Source organism: Zootoca vivipara, chromosome 8 (genome assembly GCF_965207765.1).
Source record: "Zootoca vivipara chromosome 8, rZooViv2.hap1.1, whole genome shotgun sequence".
NCBI classification, from domain to species: Eukaryota; Metazoa; Chordata; class Lepidosauria; order Squamata; family Lacertidae; genus Zootoca; species Zootoca vivipara.
The window spans coordinates 87,875,018-87,895,070 of record NC_142591.1 but is presented as its reverse complement, the minus strand read 5'-3'; the positions used below and the strand labels follow the sequence as shown (position 1 = coordinate 87,895,070).

General features: G+C 55.4%; 1 protein-coding gene across 1 annotated transcript; it reads right to left on the bottom strand.

Annotated features, from left to right (window-relative positions):
• Positions 1-816: 816 nt before the first annotated feature.
• On the bottom strand, positions 817-3,504 carry LOC148684944 (epiplakin-like). Its single transcript, XM_088676136.1, has one exon. The coding sequence runs from the start codon at positions 3,502-3,504 to the stop codon at positions 817-819; it is 2,688 nt and encodes an 895-aa protein (XP_088532262.1).
• Positions 3,505-20,053: the final 16,549 nt, after the last annotated feature.

Genomic DNA, 20,053 nt, shown 5'->3' with positions numbered 1-20,053 from the left:
CATCTGAAGAAGCCCCATCACAGTCTCTTCCTCTCTCACACACACACCAACCTCATCATCATAGAATCATAGAGTTGGAAGGGATCCGAGGGTCATCTAGTCCAACCCCCTGCAATGCATGAATCTCAACTAAAGCATTCCTGACAGATGGCTGCCCAACATCCGCTTTAAAATCCCCAAAGAAGGAGTGCTCACCACCTCCCAAGGGAGACCGTTCCACGGTCAAATGGCTCTTACTATCAGAAAGTTCTTTCTGAGGTTTAGCCACCATGGTAGTCCTTTCCCTGGTAGTCCTTTCCTGGCCAGCTGAGGGGTCTCCTTTGGGTACCCTCCCCCCTCAACACCCCCCCAGCTACTCCATCCAATTCCCTGGGAGGGCTGAAGATTGCACTGCTCTTTGCATCAGACTGGTAGATCTGTCCTGTAGATGAGGCCAGCACTGAACTGCCTGCCTAGCTGTTGTTGTTTAGTTGTTTAGTCGTGTCCGACTCTTCGTGACCCCATGGACCAGAGCACGCCAGACTCTCCTGTCTTCCACTGCCTCCCGCAGTTTGGTCAAACTCATGTTCGTAGTTTCGAGGATGGAGCCCCAAATCTCTGTTTCCCCAATTAACCCCCTCCCCCAGCCTCCCTCCCACCAACCTCTTATAGTGGCCTACTTACACTAGTATCCCCTGCCCTCCCCCTCCCTTCTTGGCCTCCCCTTTTCCCCTCCCCCACCCAGAAGGGGGTGCTCTGCTGCCCCCCCCCACTACAGCCACCAGCAGCTCTCTGCTCTGGGACCTGCCGCTTGCTGGCGGCTGCGTTGCTCCAAAGCTACTCCGGCTTCTGCTCAGGCCCATGCACAACGGTGGTGGTCATGGTGATTTCACTGAAGGTCACCCTCCCTGCTTTGGGCGCTTCTTGTTCATGTGACTGCAACAGGTCGTGCACAGACCCCGACTGGGCCTGGGACGGCCCAAACATCATGTAGGAGGCATCAGGGTGCAGAAGGCCAAAGAGGTGTGGGATGCTGGTGGAGCTTCTCTGCCTGTGCGCCTCGACGACAAGGGCAGAGAGGATGCTGACCATCTCCTGGCTGCTCAGGGCTCCTGTCATGTATCTCGCCAGAAGATCCTGCCTTTTGGCCTCCGAGATGTACGTGGAGAAGAGCAGGTCCCACATGGAGATTCTCCGGCCTTGGAACTCCCCGAGGGGGAACTCGAAGGTGAGCACCTCCACTGTCCGGTCTGCGGGGCTGTCTTGGGGGAGGCCGGCGCTCCTCGCCTCGCTCGGGGCTCCTGCCCCTTGGCTGGAGATGCTGGCACGCCGACCCTCGCCTGACTTCTCCTCCCCTACTTTGGTGACGATGCCCGTGACCACCTTTTCCATTTGGTCAGCCGAGAGGATCCCGATCCGGTACAGCTTCAGGACCTCTTTCCTTTTTTTCTCTGGGAAGTACTTGGAGTGGAGAAGGTCCCACACGGACACTTTGCGCCCACGGAACTCACCGACAGGGACCTCGACCATCCTGGACTTCAAGACCTTGTCCTTGTCATCCTGCCCTTCGTCGTCGTCATCGTCGTCGTCATCATCAGCGTCGTCATCGTCATCTTCCTCCTCCTCCTCGTCTTCCTCAAGTGATGTTGCTGGGGAAGAGGCCGCCTCCTGGGCCGGGGCCTTTGTTGGCGTTTGTTCCAGAGTGTAGAAGAGGTCGTGCAGCGAAGCCAGAATGGTGAGCATGGAGGAGAGATCCTCGGCACTGAACTGGCCATCTCTGTACTTCCTCAGGAGCTCTTCCTGCTTGTCTCTTGTGATGTAGTGAGAGAAGAGGAGGTCCCACAGGGAGACTTGCTGGCCCCGGAACTCCCCAGCGGGCAACGTGACCATTTTGGCCTTCAGCACATCATCCGATTGCTTGTTGGGTGAGGGGTCCACAGCCTTGGCCTCCTTGGCCTCCTTGGCCTCCTTGGTTGCTGACGACTCTCGGCTCCGGCTTTTCACTCTGATGGAGAACTTCTTCTTGCTGGCTTCTGCTCTTTCCAAGGTCTCACTAACAGCCAGTGTCATTTGTCCAGGGCTGAGGACCCCTGTCCTGTACAGCTCCATCAGCTCCTGCCTTTTCTCCTGGGAGAAATATTTAGAATAGAGAAGGTCCAGCACAGGGACACTTTGCCCTTTAAACTCTCCAAAGGTCACAGGGATCCGCACCAGCTGTAAAGATTGCTTCAGTTGTCTCTCCTGGTGGTCGGCTCTGTTCCCTTCGCCCTGAGCCTTGCCAGTCACCTGACCCAGCTCTTTGGCTTTCTCCTCCTCTATTTTGGCCACAATGGCAGTGACCACCGTCTCAATTTGCTCCATGTTGAGGATGCCCATCCTGTACAGCTTCAGGATCTCTTTCCTCTTCCCCTTGGGGATGTACTTGGAGTGGAGCAAGTCCCACACAGAGACCTTCCTCCCACGGAGCTCCCCAGCAGGCACCTTGACCACCCTGGACTTGAGCGCCTTCACCATCTCGTCCCGCTCGGAAGTCCGCTTGCTCTTCTCCGCCTCCGGAAACGCTGTCGTTTGGGTGGCTCTTTGCTTCTTCACACAGCCGGGGTTGCTTCTGGCCTCCACCTCAGTGATGATGGTCGTGAGGGTCTGGGTGATCTCCTCAAGGGTGACGGTGCCCGCTTTGTACTGCCGCAGCAGCTCCTGTCTCTTGTGCCGGGGGATGTACCTGGAGAAGAGGAGGTCCCAGATGGAGACCTCTTCACCCTGGAAAAGCCCCACGTGGACTTGGGCTGTGGCAGACTTCAGGCACCTCCGCAGACTCTCGTCCACATGGACAGACCCTTTGTCCATCACCTGAAACATCAGCAGCCCAGTGACAGGGTCAGGAAAGCACCTGGGCAGGAGCTGCAGGTAGGTGAGGTTGTCACGGGCGTTGGGGTCAAAGCACCTTCTTGTGTGGTTGGCGGGGTTGGAGACCAGGTGGAAGATCTCCGCATCCAAGTAGCCCCATTTGTAGGCCACCTCGACAGGCAGGCGGTGGCTGTGCATGGGGTGGATGAGGCCCCCCGTGGCGACCTGAGCCTCCAGCAGGCGGATGCCGTGGTCCTTAATGAGCAGGCCTTTCTTCATGGCCTGGAAGAGGGAGATTTTGCTCCCGGAGAAGGGGTCCGTGTAGCCTGTCACGGCCTTCTCTGCAATGAGGAGAGTGTTGAAATGCTCCCGGTCGACCAGGCCAGCGTTCTTGGCATCCCTCACAGACAGCAGCCGGTTGTTTGTGAAGTCCACGATGTAGCCTGAGACCGCCTGGTGCTCCAGCAGAGCCAGGCCTGTCCCGTGGGTCAGGAGGCCTCGGTGCATGGCTTGCCGAATGCTCAGCCTCTCCTTCCCAGGCTCCTTGAGGATCCCCGCAATGACATGGTCCTCGCTCAGGTCGGTCGCACAAGGAAAGGGCCAGCGTGGCTCTTCGCGGACTTGGACTATTGGGGCTGCGTCCGTGCCCCCCTTGGGAAGCTGCTTGTCCTGTGGCATGGCTTGGGTGCAAGGGGGTCCAGGCGTGTCTTCTGGGTGGGGGAAGCAAGAAAGTCTCTGGAGAAAGAGAGAGGGAGAAAAGGCTTTGTGAGACAACTGTGCTCCCATTTGGGGGTCACAAGGGGAGCTGTTTTGCAAAAAAGAGAGAGCAGCCAGCGCCAGGCAGGCAGGGGAATATTTCCACACAGTGCTGGGCCTTCCAACACCTGTTGCCTGTCCCAAATGCAGACCTGTCAAGTTGGCCCTGGGTGGCACGTCTGGATCCTGCCCTGGGCAGAGGTTGCTCCCTTGCTGGCTGCCAGGAAATGCCCAACTGCCCCGTGAGGTGTGCCCCAGCCATCTCTGGGATAGGCAGCACAGGCCAAGCATTCGGCAATGTCATTCAGCTCAGCTGTGGCTTCGCCAACAACCGTCTTCCAACTGGGCGCTGCCAGATGGCTTGAACTGCAGCTCCCACCAACCCTTGCGGCATTGCCAGCAGGTGGGGACAGTGGGAGCGAAGGTCCAGGATGCCAGGAGGGCGTCGGCTTAGAGACGGCTAGCTCACAGCCATTTCCCAGGGTAAACGTGAGAATGCAGACCAAGCCCCTTCCCAGACACTTCTCTAGGGTGATTCTCCAGCACACATCCCCTCCCCACAAGTCTTGCCCACTGCTGTGTCAGCCCTGCCTCTCCTTTGCTGACTATTCAGGCACCAGGTGAGTAACTGTGCCAGTTCAGTACCTGCTGGTGATGATGCCTGGTGCTGTGTGTGTGTGTGTTTGCTCCTGGGGCAGAAATCCTGGCCAGGCTGCCTTGGAGGAGGGAGCAGAGGCTGATCTGGAAGGAAGTCCCCTGGGAGGGGGGGGGGTCCTGTGCCTGCATGGACTGGTAGGGCGGGGGGGGGGGTGTTGATTCAGCCTAGGCTGAGGGCTGCTTCCCTCCAACTCATTCTCAAGCAAACTGGTTAAGCAGGGGTCAGCAAAGCTTTTCAGCAGGGGGCCAGTCCACTGTCCCTCAGACCTTGGGGGGGGGGCGAACTATATTTTTTGGGGAAAATATGAACAAATTCCTATGCCCCACAAATAACCCAGAGGTGCATTTTAAATAAAAGCACACATTCTACTCATGTAAAAACAGGCTGATTCCCAGACCGTCTGCGGGCCGGATTGAGAAGGCGATTGGGCTGCATCCGGCCCCCGGGCCTTAGTTTGGTGACCCCTGAGTTAAGCAAAGAACATGATGGAGAAGGCAAAGTTTAGCAGACTCCGCTGAGACTTCCTGTGCCAGGAATTGCTTCGCAGGATTCCACCTGCTCAGGACAAGTGGGACCTGAAGCTGAGCTGCCGGGGCCAGCGGGCAGAGGAAGAGGAAGACAGAGAGGGCACGCTGCTTGTGCCACGGGGCTCAGCCAGACCGGCCTGGCCAGGCATGTGACCCCATCTTTGTGCCCCCAGCCAGGAAACCTGTTTGCAGGCCCTGCATCCGTCCGTCCACAGGCTGCCGACTCACCTGCGTCATTATGTTAATTGCCGTGTTTTGGGGCTTGGCGGCTGTTTGCTTTGTCTCATTTGGTGCTCAAATTGGAAGCGGGGCTGCCTGCCTGGTGAGGTAATGCCCCAAATGTACCTAATTGGGGCTGTGGTGGAGCAAAGTCACTTTGCTGGGGAGGAAGTGGAGGAAAAGGGCTCCTTTGAAACAATTTGGGAAAACCACACGGGAGGCAGGGTTTGGGGGATGGGCGCGTGTACACAGGAACTGCACACACCCTTCCTCTGTGTGTTTGTGTGAATGTGCCTGGGGCAAGCACTTGCCCTCCCCGCTCGGTCGCATAGTCACAAAGACAACCACCCTCAGCCTTCATCCTGAGCTGAAAGGGCAGAGAAGACCCACCGGCCCCTGGCTCCGACTCACCGGCCCCTGGCTCCGACTCACCCTCCACCCACTGCGGTGGCCAGTGTGGAGAGGCAGCCGGGTTGGGGGGGGACCCCATTCCCCAACCACCTAATGAGCATAAGAAGGTGGGAAGAACTCTGCTGGATCAGGCCAAAGGGGCCCTTCTAAGTCCAGCATTCTCTTCTCACTGCGGCCACCCAGATGCCCCTGGGCGGAAACCTACAAGCAGGATTCAGGCACAAGAGCAACACTCTCCCCTCCTGTGTTTTCCAGCAACTGCGATTCAGAAGCCTTGCTGCCTCTGACTGTGGAGACAGAATCATTGAGCATTAGGGCTGCAGTCAGAAGGCACCTCCAGGATAATCTACTCCTCACTAGTAGCCCCCTCCGCCATGAATTTGCATCCTTCCCAATTTGCTCACACAAAGCTTACGCAGAAGCAGGGGCGTACCCAGGATCAAAACTAGGGGTGGGGGTGGCAAGCCATGGTCGTTCAGGGGCGGGGCCAAGGCACAGGAGGGGAGGGACCACAAAGTGGGAATGTGGGCGGGGCTACAGGGCCAGCGGGCCCAACAACTCGGTGGCGGCGGCTGCAGCCGCTAAACGAACCCCCTAAACTCTCTCATACAAAATTCCCCTGCTCTGAAGCAGGGCCGTCTCTAGGCCCAGGTCCGGTGGCGCGGGGCGCCAGGCCACCAGGGGCGCCACTACGCCCGCTGAGAGGTGCAGCGGAGGCCGACCCAGGCGCACCTCTCAGCTTCAGGCCGCTTTCCGGAGGCTTCCCTAGTCGGGCCCGTGGTTTGGCCTTCTGGGGGGGGGGCAACTGCCCCCCTTGCCCCATGCTGGGTACGCCAATGCGCAGAAGTTGAATTAAACCCAGTATTTATTGAGCAGTCTGTTTGCAGGGAAGTTGTGTGGGATTTATGGATTAACCCTGTAAGCTCTGATACTCCTCACAAGTTGTGTGTTAATGCTCTCTCTCTCCCCCCCCCCCAATTTCATTGCTTCACTTTCCTAACCACTGCTGCTTTTTAAAAGTAGATTTGTGGCACTTGGGTAACAGAGGGATTTAATCCACTTTGTACCCCACTCCATGACCCGCTTGCAGTCTTCCCAGTGGGGCATCTGGGTAGCCATGAGGGAAACTGGGGCCAGACTAGAGGGGCCTAACTGGGCCTGATCCTGCAGCTTGGCAAACTTCCACCTGCAGCCTGTACCTGAACCCCTCCCACACAATACAGACACAGGGGAGTCCGCATGAAGTGCCAAAGTCACCAGGGACCAAAGAGAGCAGGCAAGGGGTGCAAGGGCTGTGGATGCCCCCCCCATCCCGCTTGCTGGCTTGGTCAGTAGGACTCTTGTTACGGCTTCATTAGAGTGGAATCTCTGTCTGCAAGGGCAGTCTACCCCACTGTGCCAGGTGCTGTAGTGCAAAAAGCAGTGAGGGAGGTTGTACCCCCCTCCATGTCCCGCTTGCAGTTTTCCCAGTGGGGCATCTGGGTAGCCACGGGGGTCAGACTAGAGGGGCCCACCTGGGCCTGATCCTGCAGGGCTGTCCTTGAAATGTGGAATAAATGACACACCAGATTGCAGTGAAAACACAAAAGTGCTTCCAGGGCTCTTGTGGCAAATGCAGCCAAGGGCCCCTCATAAGAATGTCAGCAGCTGGATCAGGCCAGAGGGGGGGCCCTCGACCAGCATCCAATTCTCAGAGGGAAGAAGCCCCCAAGAGCAGCTGCAGCAGCAGAGCTCTCCCCACCTGCCCTTCCCAGCAAGCAGCAGTCAGAAGAAAAGATGCTGCCGGCCTGACTAGTAGGCTCATCCTCCATGCGTCTGTCTGATTCTCTTTCAAAGCTGCCTTGAGTCCCATCAGGGGATAGGTGGGCTAATAATAATAATAATAATAATAATAATAATAATAATAATAATTTGAATTCTGGTGCTGGAGGAGACTCTTGAGAGTCCCATGGACTGCAAGAAGATCAAACCTATCCATTCTTAAGGAAATCAGTCCAGAGTGCTCCCTGGAAGGACGGATCGTGAAGCTGAGGCTCCAATACTTTGGCCACCTCATGAGAAGAGAAGACCCTGATGTTGGGAAAGATTGGGGGCACTAGGAGAAGGGGACGACGGAGGACAAGATGGTTGGACAGTGTTCTCGAAGCTACGCACATGAGTTTGACCAAACTGCGGGAGGCAGTGCAAGACAGGAGTGCCTGGCATGCTATGGTCCATGGGGTCACGAAGAGTCGGACACGACTAAACGACTAAACAACAACAACAATAATATAATAATAATGGCCATCTAGGTTGGTGGCCATGGCTGCCTCCTGCATAGTTTTAACCATGTGCTTCATGTGGAAGGATGTCCAACCTCCAACTTCACTGAATCTACGATCATGAGAGGGAGAAAACTTTCTCCACCCCACGCACCGTCTTGCATTGTTCAAGGCCTGGTGTCCATTTGCTCCTCAAGCAGAGAAAGGGCTGAGTGGATCCCAGGCGGCTCAGAAAGGCGGCCTGCTCCCTCCTCTTGCCCTCTCTCACTCTGTGGCTTCTCAGAGGCAGACAGAGCTGCCCGGTCTCCTCCTGGTGAGTGGCATGCCAATTTGGGGAAAGAGGTGCAGGAGCCGGATGCATCTGGAGTGCCAGGAGGCAGCCAACCACATTCCATGCCCGCCTAATTGCCACCCGAGGAGGCTGGCCTGGTGCTGGAGTCCTGGAGGCAGAGGCCACCTGCTCTGCCAGGGCCAGCCAAGCAGAGGAAATGACACAACAACAAACAACAACAACAACAACAACAACAACAGGAGGAGGAGGAGGAGGAGCACAACTGCCCAAATGGCCTCCTGCCTCTGGGGCCAATTTGCTGAATGGCCAGCTGGCCCCTGAGCCTCTCTGGGGACCCGTGGGGCTGGCATGAGCCTGGCACAGGGAAGGGCCTGAGGGACTCGACACCAAAACCCAGGGTAGGGGGATCAACCACCCCTCTGAGGCCACGGCAGCCAGGTGCACGGCTTGGTGGAGTTGCTGGCTCTCCTCCAAGGCCAGCAGGATCTGCCCCTTAACCCCCCCACACACCCTTGGGCTGCCCCTCATTTTCTCTGCTCCCCACAAGCACCCCATTCCAAAGGGGTGGCTGTGGCAGAATCCAGACCCTTCCTGAGTGCCTCTCAGCCTCCCTGCTGCTGCTGCTGCTGCTTCCAGGTCCTGGCCAGCAGCTGAGCCAGGCAGTCCCTCCAGGAGCCCAGCCTCTTCTCCCTGGCACTGGTGCTGAGCTCCTGCAAACAAGAAGGCACTGGGTGCCGCCTCCTCCTCCTCCTCCTGTTCTGCATCCTGCAGCCCCTGGGGCTGGGGAAGAGTTGGTGGGGGGGCAAACAGGCATGTATCTTAGCCACACTTGGGGCACGTCTGGATTAGGGAGTTTGGCCAGCCTCTGATTTCACTCCTGTGGGCTCCCCATGGGGCTGGGGGGCTGGAATCTGCAGCTTCGCCATCTAAGCGTCACTGTGGCCCAGTGGGGTGCAGAGCGGAGGGTGCAGCCATGTCTGAGTGGGAGCGCTTCTGGAGAGAAGGCTGTTCAGTGGGCAACTAAGCTGCATTTGGGACTGGTATGGTCTCCCGCCTCCATTTGGCTGCTTCAGCACCTGACACGAGCCAGGCCAGAGCCTCCTTCCATCTCTTCCTCCATCCCTCCCTCATTTCCCCACTCCTGCTCTCCTCTCTCCCAACACCTTTTTAAACTGAGTGAGGATAGGGAGGTCTTGAACTCCAGGGGGTGAGGGGTCAGCCAGCTGGCGAGGAGAGCTCCTCCACCCTCATCCATGGGCTCCTTGCCAGACCCTGACTGGGCAGCCCCATCCCTGGGGGTCAAGCAGGGGCCTCAGCATCCCTTTGCCTAATTTCCTCTTGGAGGGATCTGAGCAGGAAGGCACTTCCGCCTCTCCCTCCTTGGCACCCTCCCAGGTGCCCCCCCCGAAGGTGCCCCCAGCCCCTACCTGAAAGCTCCTGGTGAAGCGCTGGACGGATCTCTTCTGCCTCTTCTGACTGTCCCACAGGTGCTGCTGCCCGGCTTTAAACCTGGCCACCCCGCCCAGGGATGACACACGGCCCAGCCCAGCCCTGCCTGCCAGGCCAAGGTGGGGGCAGGCACACGCTGCCACAACAACAGGGCAGAAAGAAGCCTCTTCCTGCCTCCCCAGGTCCTCCTTTGCCACCAGAGAACCAGCAGGCCCAAACAAGGGGAGGGGTCTTCACAACGGGGGGGGGGGAGGTTGACAAGACCACTGCCCTTTGGAAAGGCATTTCCATTTTAATGCAGAAGCACAAACTGAAACCAGCATAAAATCTGAATGCAGCGCAAGGAACACGAGGCCTCATCCTGCAGTGCTTGGGGGGGGGTGTCAGAGGAGGGCCAGGGAGAGCTGGGTCCCAATCCCACCGCAGCCTTGCAGCATGAGGCCTCTCTCAGCTTAGCTGACCTTGCAGGGCTCTAGGGGAGGAGAAGATGGGGCAGGGAGAACCGTCCAGCTGCCCCCCCAGCCCAGCTCCTTGGAGGAAGCCAAGAAGCCCCCAAGACCAGGCCAGCAGCTCCTCACAGTAACCCCCCCCTGCTGAAACAGCTGCTAGAGGCACCCCTCTGACACCCCCAGGAGGCAGGCAGCTGAGGAGGGAGCCCCTTCTGCCAAGGGGGCGTTTTTTTGGGGGGGGGAGGGAATCGAGGGAGAGAAGGCCTGTGGAGCAGGAGAGGTGGGAAGACCCTGGAGACCCCATCCTGTCTCACATGGAGAAGCCTTTCAGAGCCCCTGGAAAGGGAGGTTCGGGGGTACCCCCACCCTAGCCAGGGTGGGCCAAGGAAGGCCGCCTCCTCTTTGCAAGGGAACGATGGGCAGGCAAGATCTGGCCCAGGGGAGACTGCAGAGGGGTTGTCGTGGCGATGGGCCTCTGCCCCATTGCACTGGGCCCTGCAGGGGCCCACCAGGGGTGGAGAATGCCAATGGGGGGTTCCCATGCCCTCCCTGCTCCCAGTTGAGCCTGCTCTGGAGCGCAGGGTGTGTCAGGAGAGGGGGCATAGCCAGCCAGCCAGCCGGGTTGCCTTCCTCCAGCTGCTCTAGAAGGTCCTCCCCTCTTGTGGCTGCATCTGGAAGAGCCTTGGCGAACGGAGGCGTCCCGGGTTCGGCTCCTGACATGGAATCATAGAATCATAGAGTTGGAAGAGACCACAAGGGCCATCCAGTCCAACCCCCTGTCAAGCAGGAAACACCATCAAAGCATTCTTGACATGCCTGTCAAGCCTCTGCTTAAAGACCTCCAAAGAAGGAGATTCCACCACACTCCTTGGTAGCAAATTCCACTGCCGAACAGCTCTTACTGTCAGGAAGTTCTTCCTAATGTTTAGGTGGAATCTTCTTTCTTGAAGTTTGAATCCATTGCTCCGTGTCCGCTTCTCTGGAGCAGCAGAAAACAACCTTTCTCCCTCCTCCATATGACATCCTTTCATATATTTGAACATGGCTATCATATCACCCCTTAACCTTCTCTTCTCCAGGCTAAACATACCCAGCTCCCTAAGCCGTTCCTCATAAGGCATCGTTTCCAGGCCTTTGACCATTTTGGTTGCCCTCTTCTGGACAGCTTTCCCCTAAATGAAGTCAAGCACTTGACTTGCAAATAAATAAATAAATAAATAAATAAATAAATAAATAAATAAATAAATAAATAAATAAATGCAAAATAACTGCCTCTGTGGAACCAGCCTTACAAAAGCTGAGAACTGACAGCCAGAGCTGGGCTCTGCAGAAAGCAACAATGCAAGCAGTTTGGTCACCAATGCCACGTCCCCCTCACCTTGCAAAATCGAGCCCAAAGAGGTCAGTAGCTCCAAGACCCCTCCCCCCAGGCATCAATTTCTCATATGGGACTCTTTGTCCCGCCAGGACACCCCATGGCTGGCCCCTCTTCAGGGCTGGAACTTGCAGGCCAGCAGGCAGGCAGGTCTTTCCAGACCTTGGCTCTAGACCTGTCCCTGGACCTCGGGGAGGATGTTGATGGCAGCCAGAGGTGGGGGAGGGAGCTGTGGTCTTTTGCACAGTGAGAGGTGCTGGGCAGGCAGGACTTGTCCTCCCAGATCGTTGTTCAGATCCTTGTCCTTTGTTGATGGGGAGGCTTCAGCCCCACACCCCAGCCAGTGCTCCCAGTCCACCCACATGAGGACAACAAGTGTCTCCCCACGGTTGCCTGCACCCCAATCTCTGAGCAGCGAGAGATTCTGGAGGCTCCCCAGGGTTCGGTTTCCTTGGAATGAAGGTCACTGAAGAGTGTGGTGTCTTCATGGAATTGTAGAGTTGGAAGGGACCCCACGGGTCATCTAGTCCAGCCCCCTGCAGTGCAGGAATCCCAGCTAAATAATTTTTGAGAAATTGCCTCCCAACCTCTGTTTGAAAACCTCCTTTGAAGATATACAGCTTTATTTATGCAGATCTGCAACCTGAGCAGAGGGGCTCACAGCACTGGCCAATCCGGCCTCCTTGTTAGAGATCCAGCACAGAGCTAGGCAGACCTCTGTCTCTCCAGCTTCCAGCATCAGCCCCAAAACATGCACACAAAAACCTCTGGCTATTGTTTGCCGCCCTTCCAGTTGGGGGTGGGATTTGCCCCCATTTGTCTCTTTGGCAAAGGGCAGCTTCCCCCTCCTGCAAATGCTAGTCCTTAACTGACCGGCTGAGGCCATTACCTGAGCAAAGGAACTGGTCTGGCTGGTTTCCTCTTATAGATTCTACCCACACCGACTGACTGACACAGTTTGGGAGGGAGCCAGGGGCATTTGCAGAATGGTAGCGCAGGGAGAGGTACCCAAAGACCATCTAGTCCAAGCCCTGCAATGCAGGAATTGCAGCTGAAGAATCCCTGATGGACAGCCATGAGCCCCCAAACCTAGCCCAGCCCTACTCTAGCTCATGGCTGATAGTTGGGGGGAAGTGGGAATGGGGGGATGTGAGAATCATAGAATCATAGAATCATAGAGTTGGAAGAGACCACAAGGGCCATCCAGTCCAACCCCCTGCCAAGCAGGAAACACCATCAAAGCATTCTTGACATATGCCTGTCAAGCCTCTGCTTAAAGACCTCCAAAGAAGGAGACTCCACCACACTCCTTGGCAGCAAATTCCACTGCCGAACAGCTCTTACTGTCAGGAAGTTCTTCCTAATGTTTAGGTGGAATCTTCTTTCTTGTAGTTTGAATCCGTTGCTCCGTGTCCGCTTCTCTGGAGCAGCAGAAACAACCTTTCTCCCTCCTCCATATGACATCCTTTCATATATTTGAACATGGCTATCATATCACCCCTTAACCTTCTCTTCTCCAGGCTAAACATACCCAGCTCCCTAAGCCGTTCCTCATAAGGCATCGTTTCCAGGTCTTTGACCATTTTGGTTGCCCTCTTCTGGACACGTTCCAGCTTGTCAGTATCCTTCTTGAACTGTGGTGCCCAGAACTGGACACAGTACTCCAGGTGAGGTCTGACCAGAGCAGAATACAGTGGTACTATTACTTCCCTAGATCTAGATGCTATACTCCTATTGATGCAGCCCAGAATTGCATTGGCTTTTTGAGCTGCTGCATCACACTGTTGACTCATGTCAAGTCTGTGGTCTGCCAAGACTCCTAGGTCCTTTTCACATGTACTGCTCTCAAGCCAGGTGGGTAAAAAGTGGGTAAAAGTGATAGAGACAGGGAGGGGCTAGGGAGGGAGGTTTTGTGCGTGGGGGGTGGGGAATGGGGGGGTACTGGGTGTCATGGTGAATCTGGATGTGTTAATGGGTGTGTGTCCCTAACTGGGACGAGGTGTGTCTCTAAGGGGTGTGTGTGAATGACCCTGACCACTGCCACTGCCTGCCATGCCCACTTGCCTTTGCCCCCCCCCCATCCAGGGCCCACCTGCTGCCAATGCCAAGAATGGTGCCTGCTCCCACTATAGGGACTGGGTGGGTGCAACCCAGGTTGCCTCTCCCCCTCCCCTCCCATTGTAGAACTGGCCATGGACTCCGATGGGCAGCCCAGCCTCTCCCTTTCCAGCCCCCTTTGGCCTATGAAGGAGCTTCTCCCTCCCCTCCCCCTCCCTGCCTCTCCACAGAATGAATGGGAGCTTAAAATATGCCTTGGTGCTGCTGGTGAGCCCTGAGCTGGGGTGGGGCAGATTAATTAAAGCGCTGGACACTTTTGAGTCACGCCAACATCTGAGGCCTTCCTGGGTGCAGGATGCGCTCTCGCCCTGGTGCAAGTCTGCGCATCTCCCACTGCTGCTGCCTTTTAAAGGCTGCCCAGTCCAGTTGCATACCTCACTGCAATTGTTTGTGTGTGTGTGTGTTCCGGAGGTCCATTCTTAACCTGAAACCGTTCTTAACCTGAGGTACCACCAGGGCCGGCGCATCCATTAAGGCGAACTAGGCAGCTGCCTAGGGCGCCAAAATGGAGGGGGCGCTCGACAGCCTGCCCGCTGCCCCCCGCCGCTGCCCGCTGCTGCCTAGGGCGGCCTCCACTTCACCTGTCAGCTGTTGAGCGAGCCTTGAGCTGCCTCCTTCGCGCATGTCACTGTTGAGTGGCTTCAGGCCGCTATCCCACGACACGCGCATGCCTCCGGAGAGTGGCCTGAAGCCGCTCAACAGCTGACAGGCGCAGTAGAGGCGGCCCCAGGCTTGCGCTCCCAACACGGGGCACAAGCCTGGGGCCACCTCGCCACGCCTCTCAGCTGTTTTCATTTCATTTTTATTTTTTCTACTTTTTATTTTTTCTACTTTTTATTTTTTTCCCACTTTTAATTTTTATTTTTTCTGCTTTTTATTTTTTTATTTTTTATTTTATTTTTTATTAGTTGGGGGGGGGCACCAGAAGGTGATCTCGCCTAGGGCGCAAAAAACCCTAGCACCGGCCCTGGGTACCACTTTAGCCAATGGGGCCTCCCGCTGCCACCGGCACGCGATTTCTGTTCTCATCCTGAGGTAAAGTTCTTAACCCGAGGTCATACTTCCGAGTTAGTGGAGTCTGCAAACCCGAAGTGTTTGCAACCCAAGGTACCACTGTAGTTGTTGATTATTGGCATTCTTATGTTTTTCGCTTTTTCTATTTTATCTGTGTTTTTGCATTTTGTACCTGTAAGAAAATGTGGGCTCCAAATAGATGTAATAAGAAGGAGAGCAGCAGTCGGCTCTTCGCTCCTCCGTCTGCCCAGGGACAGGGGGCCATTTTTTTCACCTGGAAGGTTTGCCAGCTGCTTCCAAGGGCAGCAGAAGCCCCTCAGTTCCCCAGGGGAAAAGGGGGGCAGCAACTGGACCTCCCTGAAGTGGGTGGAGAAGGGCAGAGGCCGCCCCCCCAACCCAGCCACTACATGGCGGCAGGCGGAGGCAGAGCCAGCTGTTGTGGCGCTTGTCTGATTCCTGCCTGTTCTGCCTCTGGAAACCCCTAGATTATTTGCCGTTAAGTTTTCTCTCCTGGCAAGGAAGCCCATCGCTCCACTTCCCTCAGGCTCTGGTGCTGGTGGTGGCTCAGCTGGCTGTGCTTTAGGCAGAGGCTGCAAGTGGAGAGGGGTACTCTCTCTCTCTCTCTCTCTCTCTCTCTCTCTCTCTCTCTCTCTCTCTCTCCTCGGCCTGCCGGGGGTCTCTGGCCCCAGCCTAAGTGGCCTCAGGGGCCATGGCAGGCCATGGCGCAGAGACCCCCCATGATCACAGTGATCACAGGGCGGCCAAATCCAAGGCAGGCCCGGCTCTAGGTAGACCCCCGGTGGCGCAGGGCACCATGGCGCCGGCCCGCCAGAAAGGCGCCGCGAGCTGCGCCCGCCCGTTGGCCGGCTGGTCCGCCGGTCTGCCGCGCAGCTGCGCCCACCCGCCCACCGCGCTGGGAAACGGGGCGGGAGGGCGCCGGAGAGATCCGGCGCACCACAGCGGCAGGGGCGTTTAAGACGGCCCTGATCCAAGGGACCCCCGAGGGTCACCCAGCCCCACCACCTGCCATGCAGGTCTGCCCCCCAGGCCCAGCCCTGCCTCCTGTGGCCTTGCTGGGCCTTCCATGAGGGGCCGCAGCAGGACAGGGGTCTCCCGCCAAGCAGAGCCCACCACAGAGCAGGGCCAGGCCAGGCAGCAGCAGGAGGAGGGAAGTGGACTCAGCTGCTCTCTGTGGGCTGACCCACAATTTCGGCTGGGTTCCAGCGCTGGCTTGAAACCCTCAATGCTCCTGTTCCAATTTAATGGTCCAGGATGGGTGGGGGGTGGCTGGGAGGCCCTTGCCATTCACGTCCCCACCAGGCTGAAGGAAAGCCCCTCGCCCTTTGTTAGCATCATACTCTCCAATTTTCCAGAGACAGTCCCAGAATTACAGAAGCCATTCCGGTTTCTGATTCGATCCCAGAAGGTCTTGCTTTTCCTTTTCCCTCCCCTCGACATCTTGGACAAGAATTGAAAGTGGTGGAGAGATCAGACCCGTCCCTCAGAGGAGGTGCATGGAGTATTGATTCCTTTATTGTAAATAGAACCTTATGCTGTCTACTCATAAGTAAGTCTCACTGTATTACTCCCAAGTAACTGGGTCCAGACTGGGGCAGCCTTACACTGCAATCCGAAGCATTTTTACTCAGAACTGAGTTCCAGAATTCAGTAGAATTTTCTCTCTGGTAAGTTCCTGATCATTCTCAACAGCTTCCTCCTCCTCCTCCTCCTCCTCCTCCTCCTCCTCCTCCTCCTCCTCCTCCTCCTCCTCCTCCTCCTCCTCCTCCTCCTCCTCCTCCTCCTCCTCCTCCTCCTCCTCCTCCTCCTCCTCCTTCTTCTTCTTCTTCTTCTTCTTCTTCTTCTTCTTCTTCTTCTTCTTCTTCTTCTTCTTCTTCTTCTTCTTTCTTCTTCTTCTTCTTCTTTCCCCACCTTTTCCCCTGTCAGGGACTTAAGGCAGCTTCCAGCTAAAATTTTACTGGTGTTTCATTCCCTTTACCTGTGGAAGATGTTATACATGATCCCCTCCCTCCCTCCCTCATTTTTTCTTTACAACAACCCTGTGAGGTAGGTTCGGCAGAGAGGCAGTCATTTGCTCCAGGTGACCATTCTACATCAGGAAGCTGCTCCCGCATTTCATGTCCCGCGCACATAGATGCCACACATTGATGTAGACAGGGCCAGCTCTAGGTAGACCCCCAGTGGCACGGTGTGCCAGGGCGCCGGACCGGTAGGCCAGGCGCCGCACGGCAAAGCCACGCGGAAACCATGCTGCGCCCTGCGAGGGCGGGGGCGCCGGAGCTATGTCCGCCCCTCAGCACCAGGGCGCGCGACCTGCTCGAGACTGCCCTGGATGCAGAACAGAATGTCCCTGCTTCCATAAGAGAAATGTTGGAGGGCATGAGGAGGAAGGGGGCCTTTCAGGGGTGCCCCCCTCTGATAATCAAAGCCCTCTCTGCATCTCCCAAAGGCCTGGAGAGGAAGCCCCCAACCCCACCTGCCCTCTTGGAAAACACCTGAAGGATTCAGCCAGAAGAGTGACGGCTCTGCAGGTGTGGCTGCTTCAACTGACGCACATCTGCATATGGATAGAGATAGATGCACATTTGCACATACATACAGTATACACTCGAATCTAAAACGTGGGTGACGTGACCTTGGTGCAGTGTTGGCAGAGAGAAAGAGGGCCTGCTGCAGAGTTCCTCCTCGCCCTCTTTCAGGGCCGGATCCTGGTCAGCTGGCACCCCCTGCTGGGTCCCCTGGCTTACTGAAGCCTGCAAGTACTTGGACTGAGGTTGAATCCTGACAAGACAGAAGTACTGTTTGTGGTGGACAGGACGTGGGCAGGTATGGAGGGTTCCCTGGTCCTGAATGGGGTAACTGTGTCCCTGAAGGACCAGGTGTGCAGCCTGGGAGTCATTCTGGACTCACAGCTGTCCATGGAGGCACAGGTCAATTCTGTATCCAGGGCAGCTGTCTATCAGCTCCATCTGTTACGCAGGCTGAGACCCTACCTGCCTGCGGACTGTCTTGCCAGAGTGGTGCATGCTCTAGTTATCTCCCACTTGGACTATTGCAATGCGCTCTACGTGGGACTTTGAAGGTGACCTGGAAACTACAACTAATCCAGAATGCGGCACTGGTGACTGGGAGCGGCCGCCGAGACCACATAACACCGGTCTTGAAATATCTACATTGGCTCCCAGTACGTTTCTGAGCACAATTCAAAGTGTTGGTGCTGACCTTTAAAGCCCTAAATGGCCTCTGTCCAGTATACCTGAAGGAGCGTCTCCACCCCCATCGTTCTGCCCGGGCACTGAGGTCCAGTACCAAGGGCCTTCTGGTGGTTCCCTCGTTGCAAGAAGCCAAGTTGCAGGGAACCAGGCAGAGGGCCTTCTCGGTAGTGGCGCCTGCCCTGTGGAACGCCCTCCCATCAGATGTCAAAGAGAAAAACAGCTACCAGATTTTTAGAAGACATCTGAAGGCAGCCCTGTTTAGGGAAGCTTTTAATGTTTAATAGATTATTTCATTTCATTTTTCTGTTGGAAGCCGCCCTTAGTGGCTGGGGAAACCCAGCCAGATGGGCGGGGTATAAATAAATTATTATTATTATTATTATTATTATTATTATTATTATTATTATTAGACACCATATGGGGGCAGCACCTCTGAGCCTGGCAGAGAGATGTTTTTCCTGCTCACTGAGCAATCACTGTGCCCAGGCTCTTGGGAGTAAGGCGCAGGCTTCCTTACAAGGGAAAGAAATCTCCAAAGGAGGCTAAAACTCAGTAAAAACACACTATCAGTTTTGATTCATTCAATTAACAAAATCATATATACCACTTAACTGTAGTAAAACCTCTAAGCAGTTTACAATTTCAACAAACCCCTTAATTTAAAAGAATAGTTAACAAAATCTGGCAATAGAGAGTCCAACCTAGCAAGCCCTAAAGTTAATTCAATCATGCTGAAATACAGTTTCAAACCAGCAGACAAATTGCCATCTCAGCTAAAAGCAGATTGAGACAGATGGGTCCTTAGAGCTCTTTGAAGAGCCGAAAGAGGGTGGCACCACTGAAATTCCTCTGTCTCTGGTGCCCACCAAGAGCTGGGCATGAAGACACCCCTCTTTGGGTGCTGAGGGGGCTGGTGCTCAGGTGAAGGGAGAGCAGGTGACAAGGGAGCCTCTTCACGGTTGCATCCTGCAAGGAGGGGTCCAGGCCAAGCTGAGGAGGCTGAGCCTGAGTCTGCTGCATGGCCACTGGGGGGCACCCTGCCCACACCTGGAAGCGGAGTTTGGGGCACCCTCTGGCCTACTGCCCAAAGCATGGCCCAGTTTGGGAAGGGAAAACTGCTAGGGCCTCTAGCATCCTTGGGTTGCTGATGGGAAGCAGGAAGCGTCCAATAATGTAAATCCAAAGAGAGAGAAATGTTTTCAGAGATGCTGGAAAGAGTGGTAGTTTATTGTTATATTAGCCCACTGCAGTTCAGCTTGAAGGAGATTTGCCCCGTAAAGTCTTCAAACCGGATGGTTTTTGAGCTGCTGATAGAGATAAGCCCTTGATGTGAGTTAAGCCCTTGAAGCCAAGATGTGTTGTACAAAATATAAAAATAAACCACCACCACCCCCCAGCATCTCTTTCTTCTTCTTCTCCTCCTCCTCCTCCTCCTCCTCCTCCTCCTCCTCCTCCTCCTCCTCCTCCTCCTCCTCCTCCTCCTCCTTCTTCTTCTTCTTCTTCTTCTTCTTCTTCTTCTTCTTCTTCTTCTTCTTCTTCTTCTTCTTCTTCTTCTTCTTCTTCTTCACATCCTACCAGGGCCCAGCACTGGGGCCAGAGCTGAGGGTGTGCTTCCTGATGCCTGGCCCAATTCTCCCCACCCCACCTTAAAAGATTCATTCCATGGCTCAGCTCAGGGCAGCTGCACCTAGCCCCCATTTAATTTCCCACAATGCTCCTGACCTAACATCACGCTGGGGCATTGTGGGAATTTTAAAGGGTGGCTAGATCTGGAGCAAGCCGACAGAGGAGCCGGCCCAAGAGAGGACACATGGCCCATGTGTGGGAATGTTCAGGAATGTGGATGAGCAGATATTGTTTAATATATCCTATCCCCGCTTGAGCTAGTAAGCACCAAACTTTAGCAGAGTAAAAACATTCCCCTTTTGCAAAATGCACAACAGAAAAGCGTTTGCGCAGGCTTGATTTAAGCTATAAAATAAAGTGTATTTTCCTGGTATTTCCCCCTTTTTCACTCTTGAAAGAAAAGACACGACACAATGCTCTTAAAAGTATAAAAGATGTTTACTTACAAGCATCTCGAGGTACAGCACACTCAAGAGGCAGACTTGCTTAGGTAAAAAGTAATATATACATTGTGAAGTTCACTTATAGGAAGTGAGACTCCATCTCATCTCTCTCTGGGCTGGAAGCCTAGAGGGAGACTCACTAAGATGTTGCTTCTTAGATGTGTGTAGTCCAAGAGGTCTGGTCCAAGAGAAGGAAATGGCTTCTCGCCAGTGAATTTATCTGCCGCTTCCCCAACTCATTTGCATGTGGAAGAACAGGAAACCAAGCTAGTCATGTGATCCTCCACAGTCCTCCAAGTGGACTCTCTAGGGCAGGCATCCCCAAACTTCGGCCCTCCAGATGTTTTGGACTACAATTCCCAACTTCCCCAATGACTGGTCCTGTTAGCTAGGGAT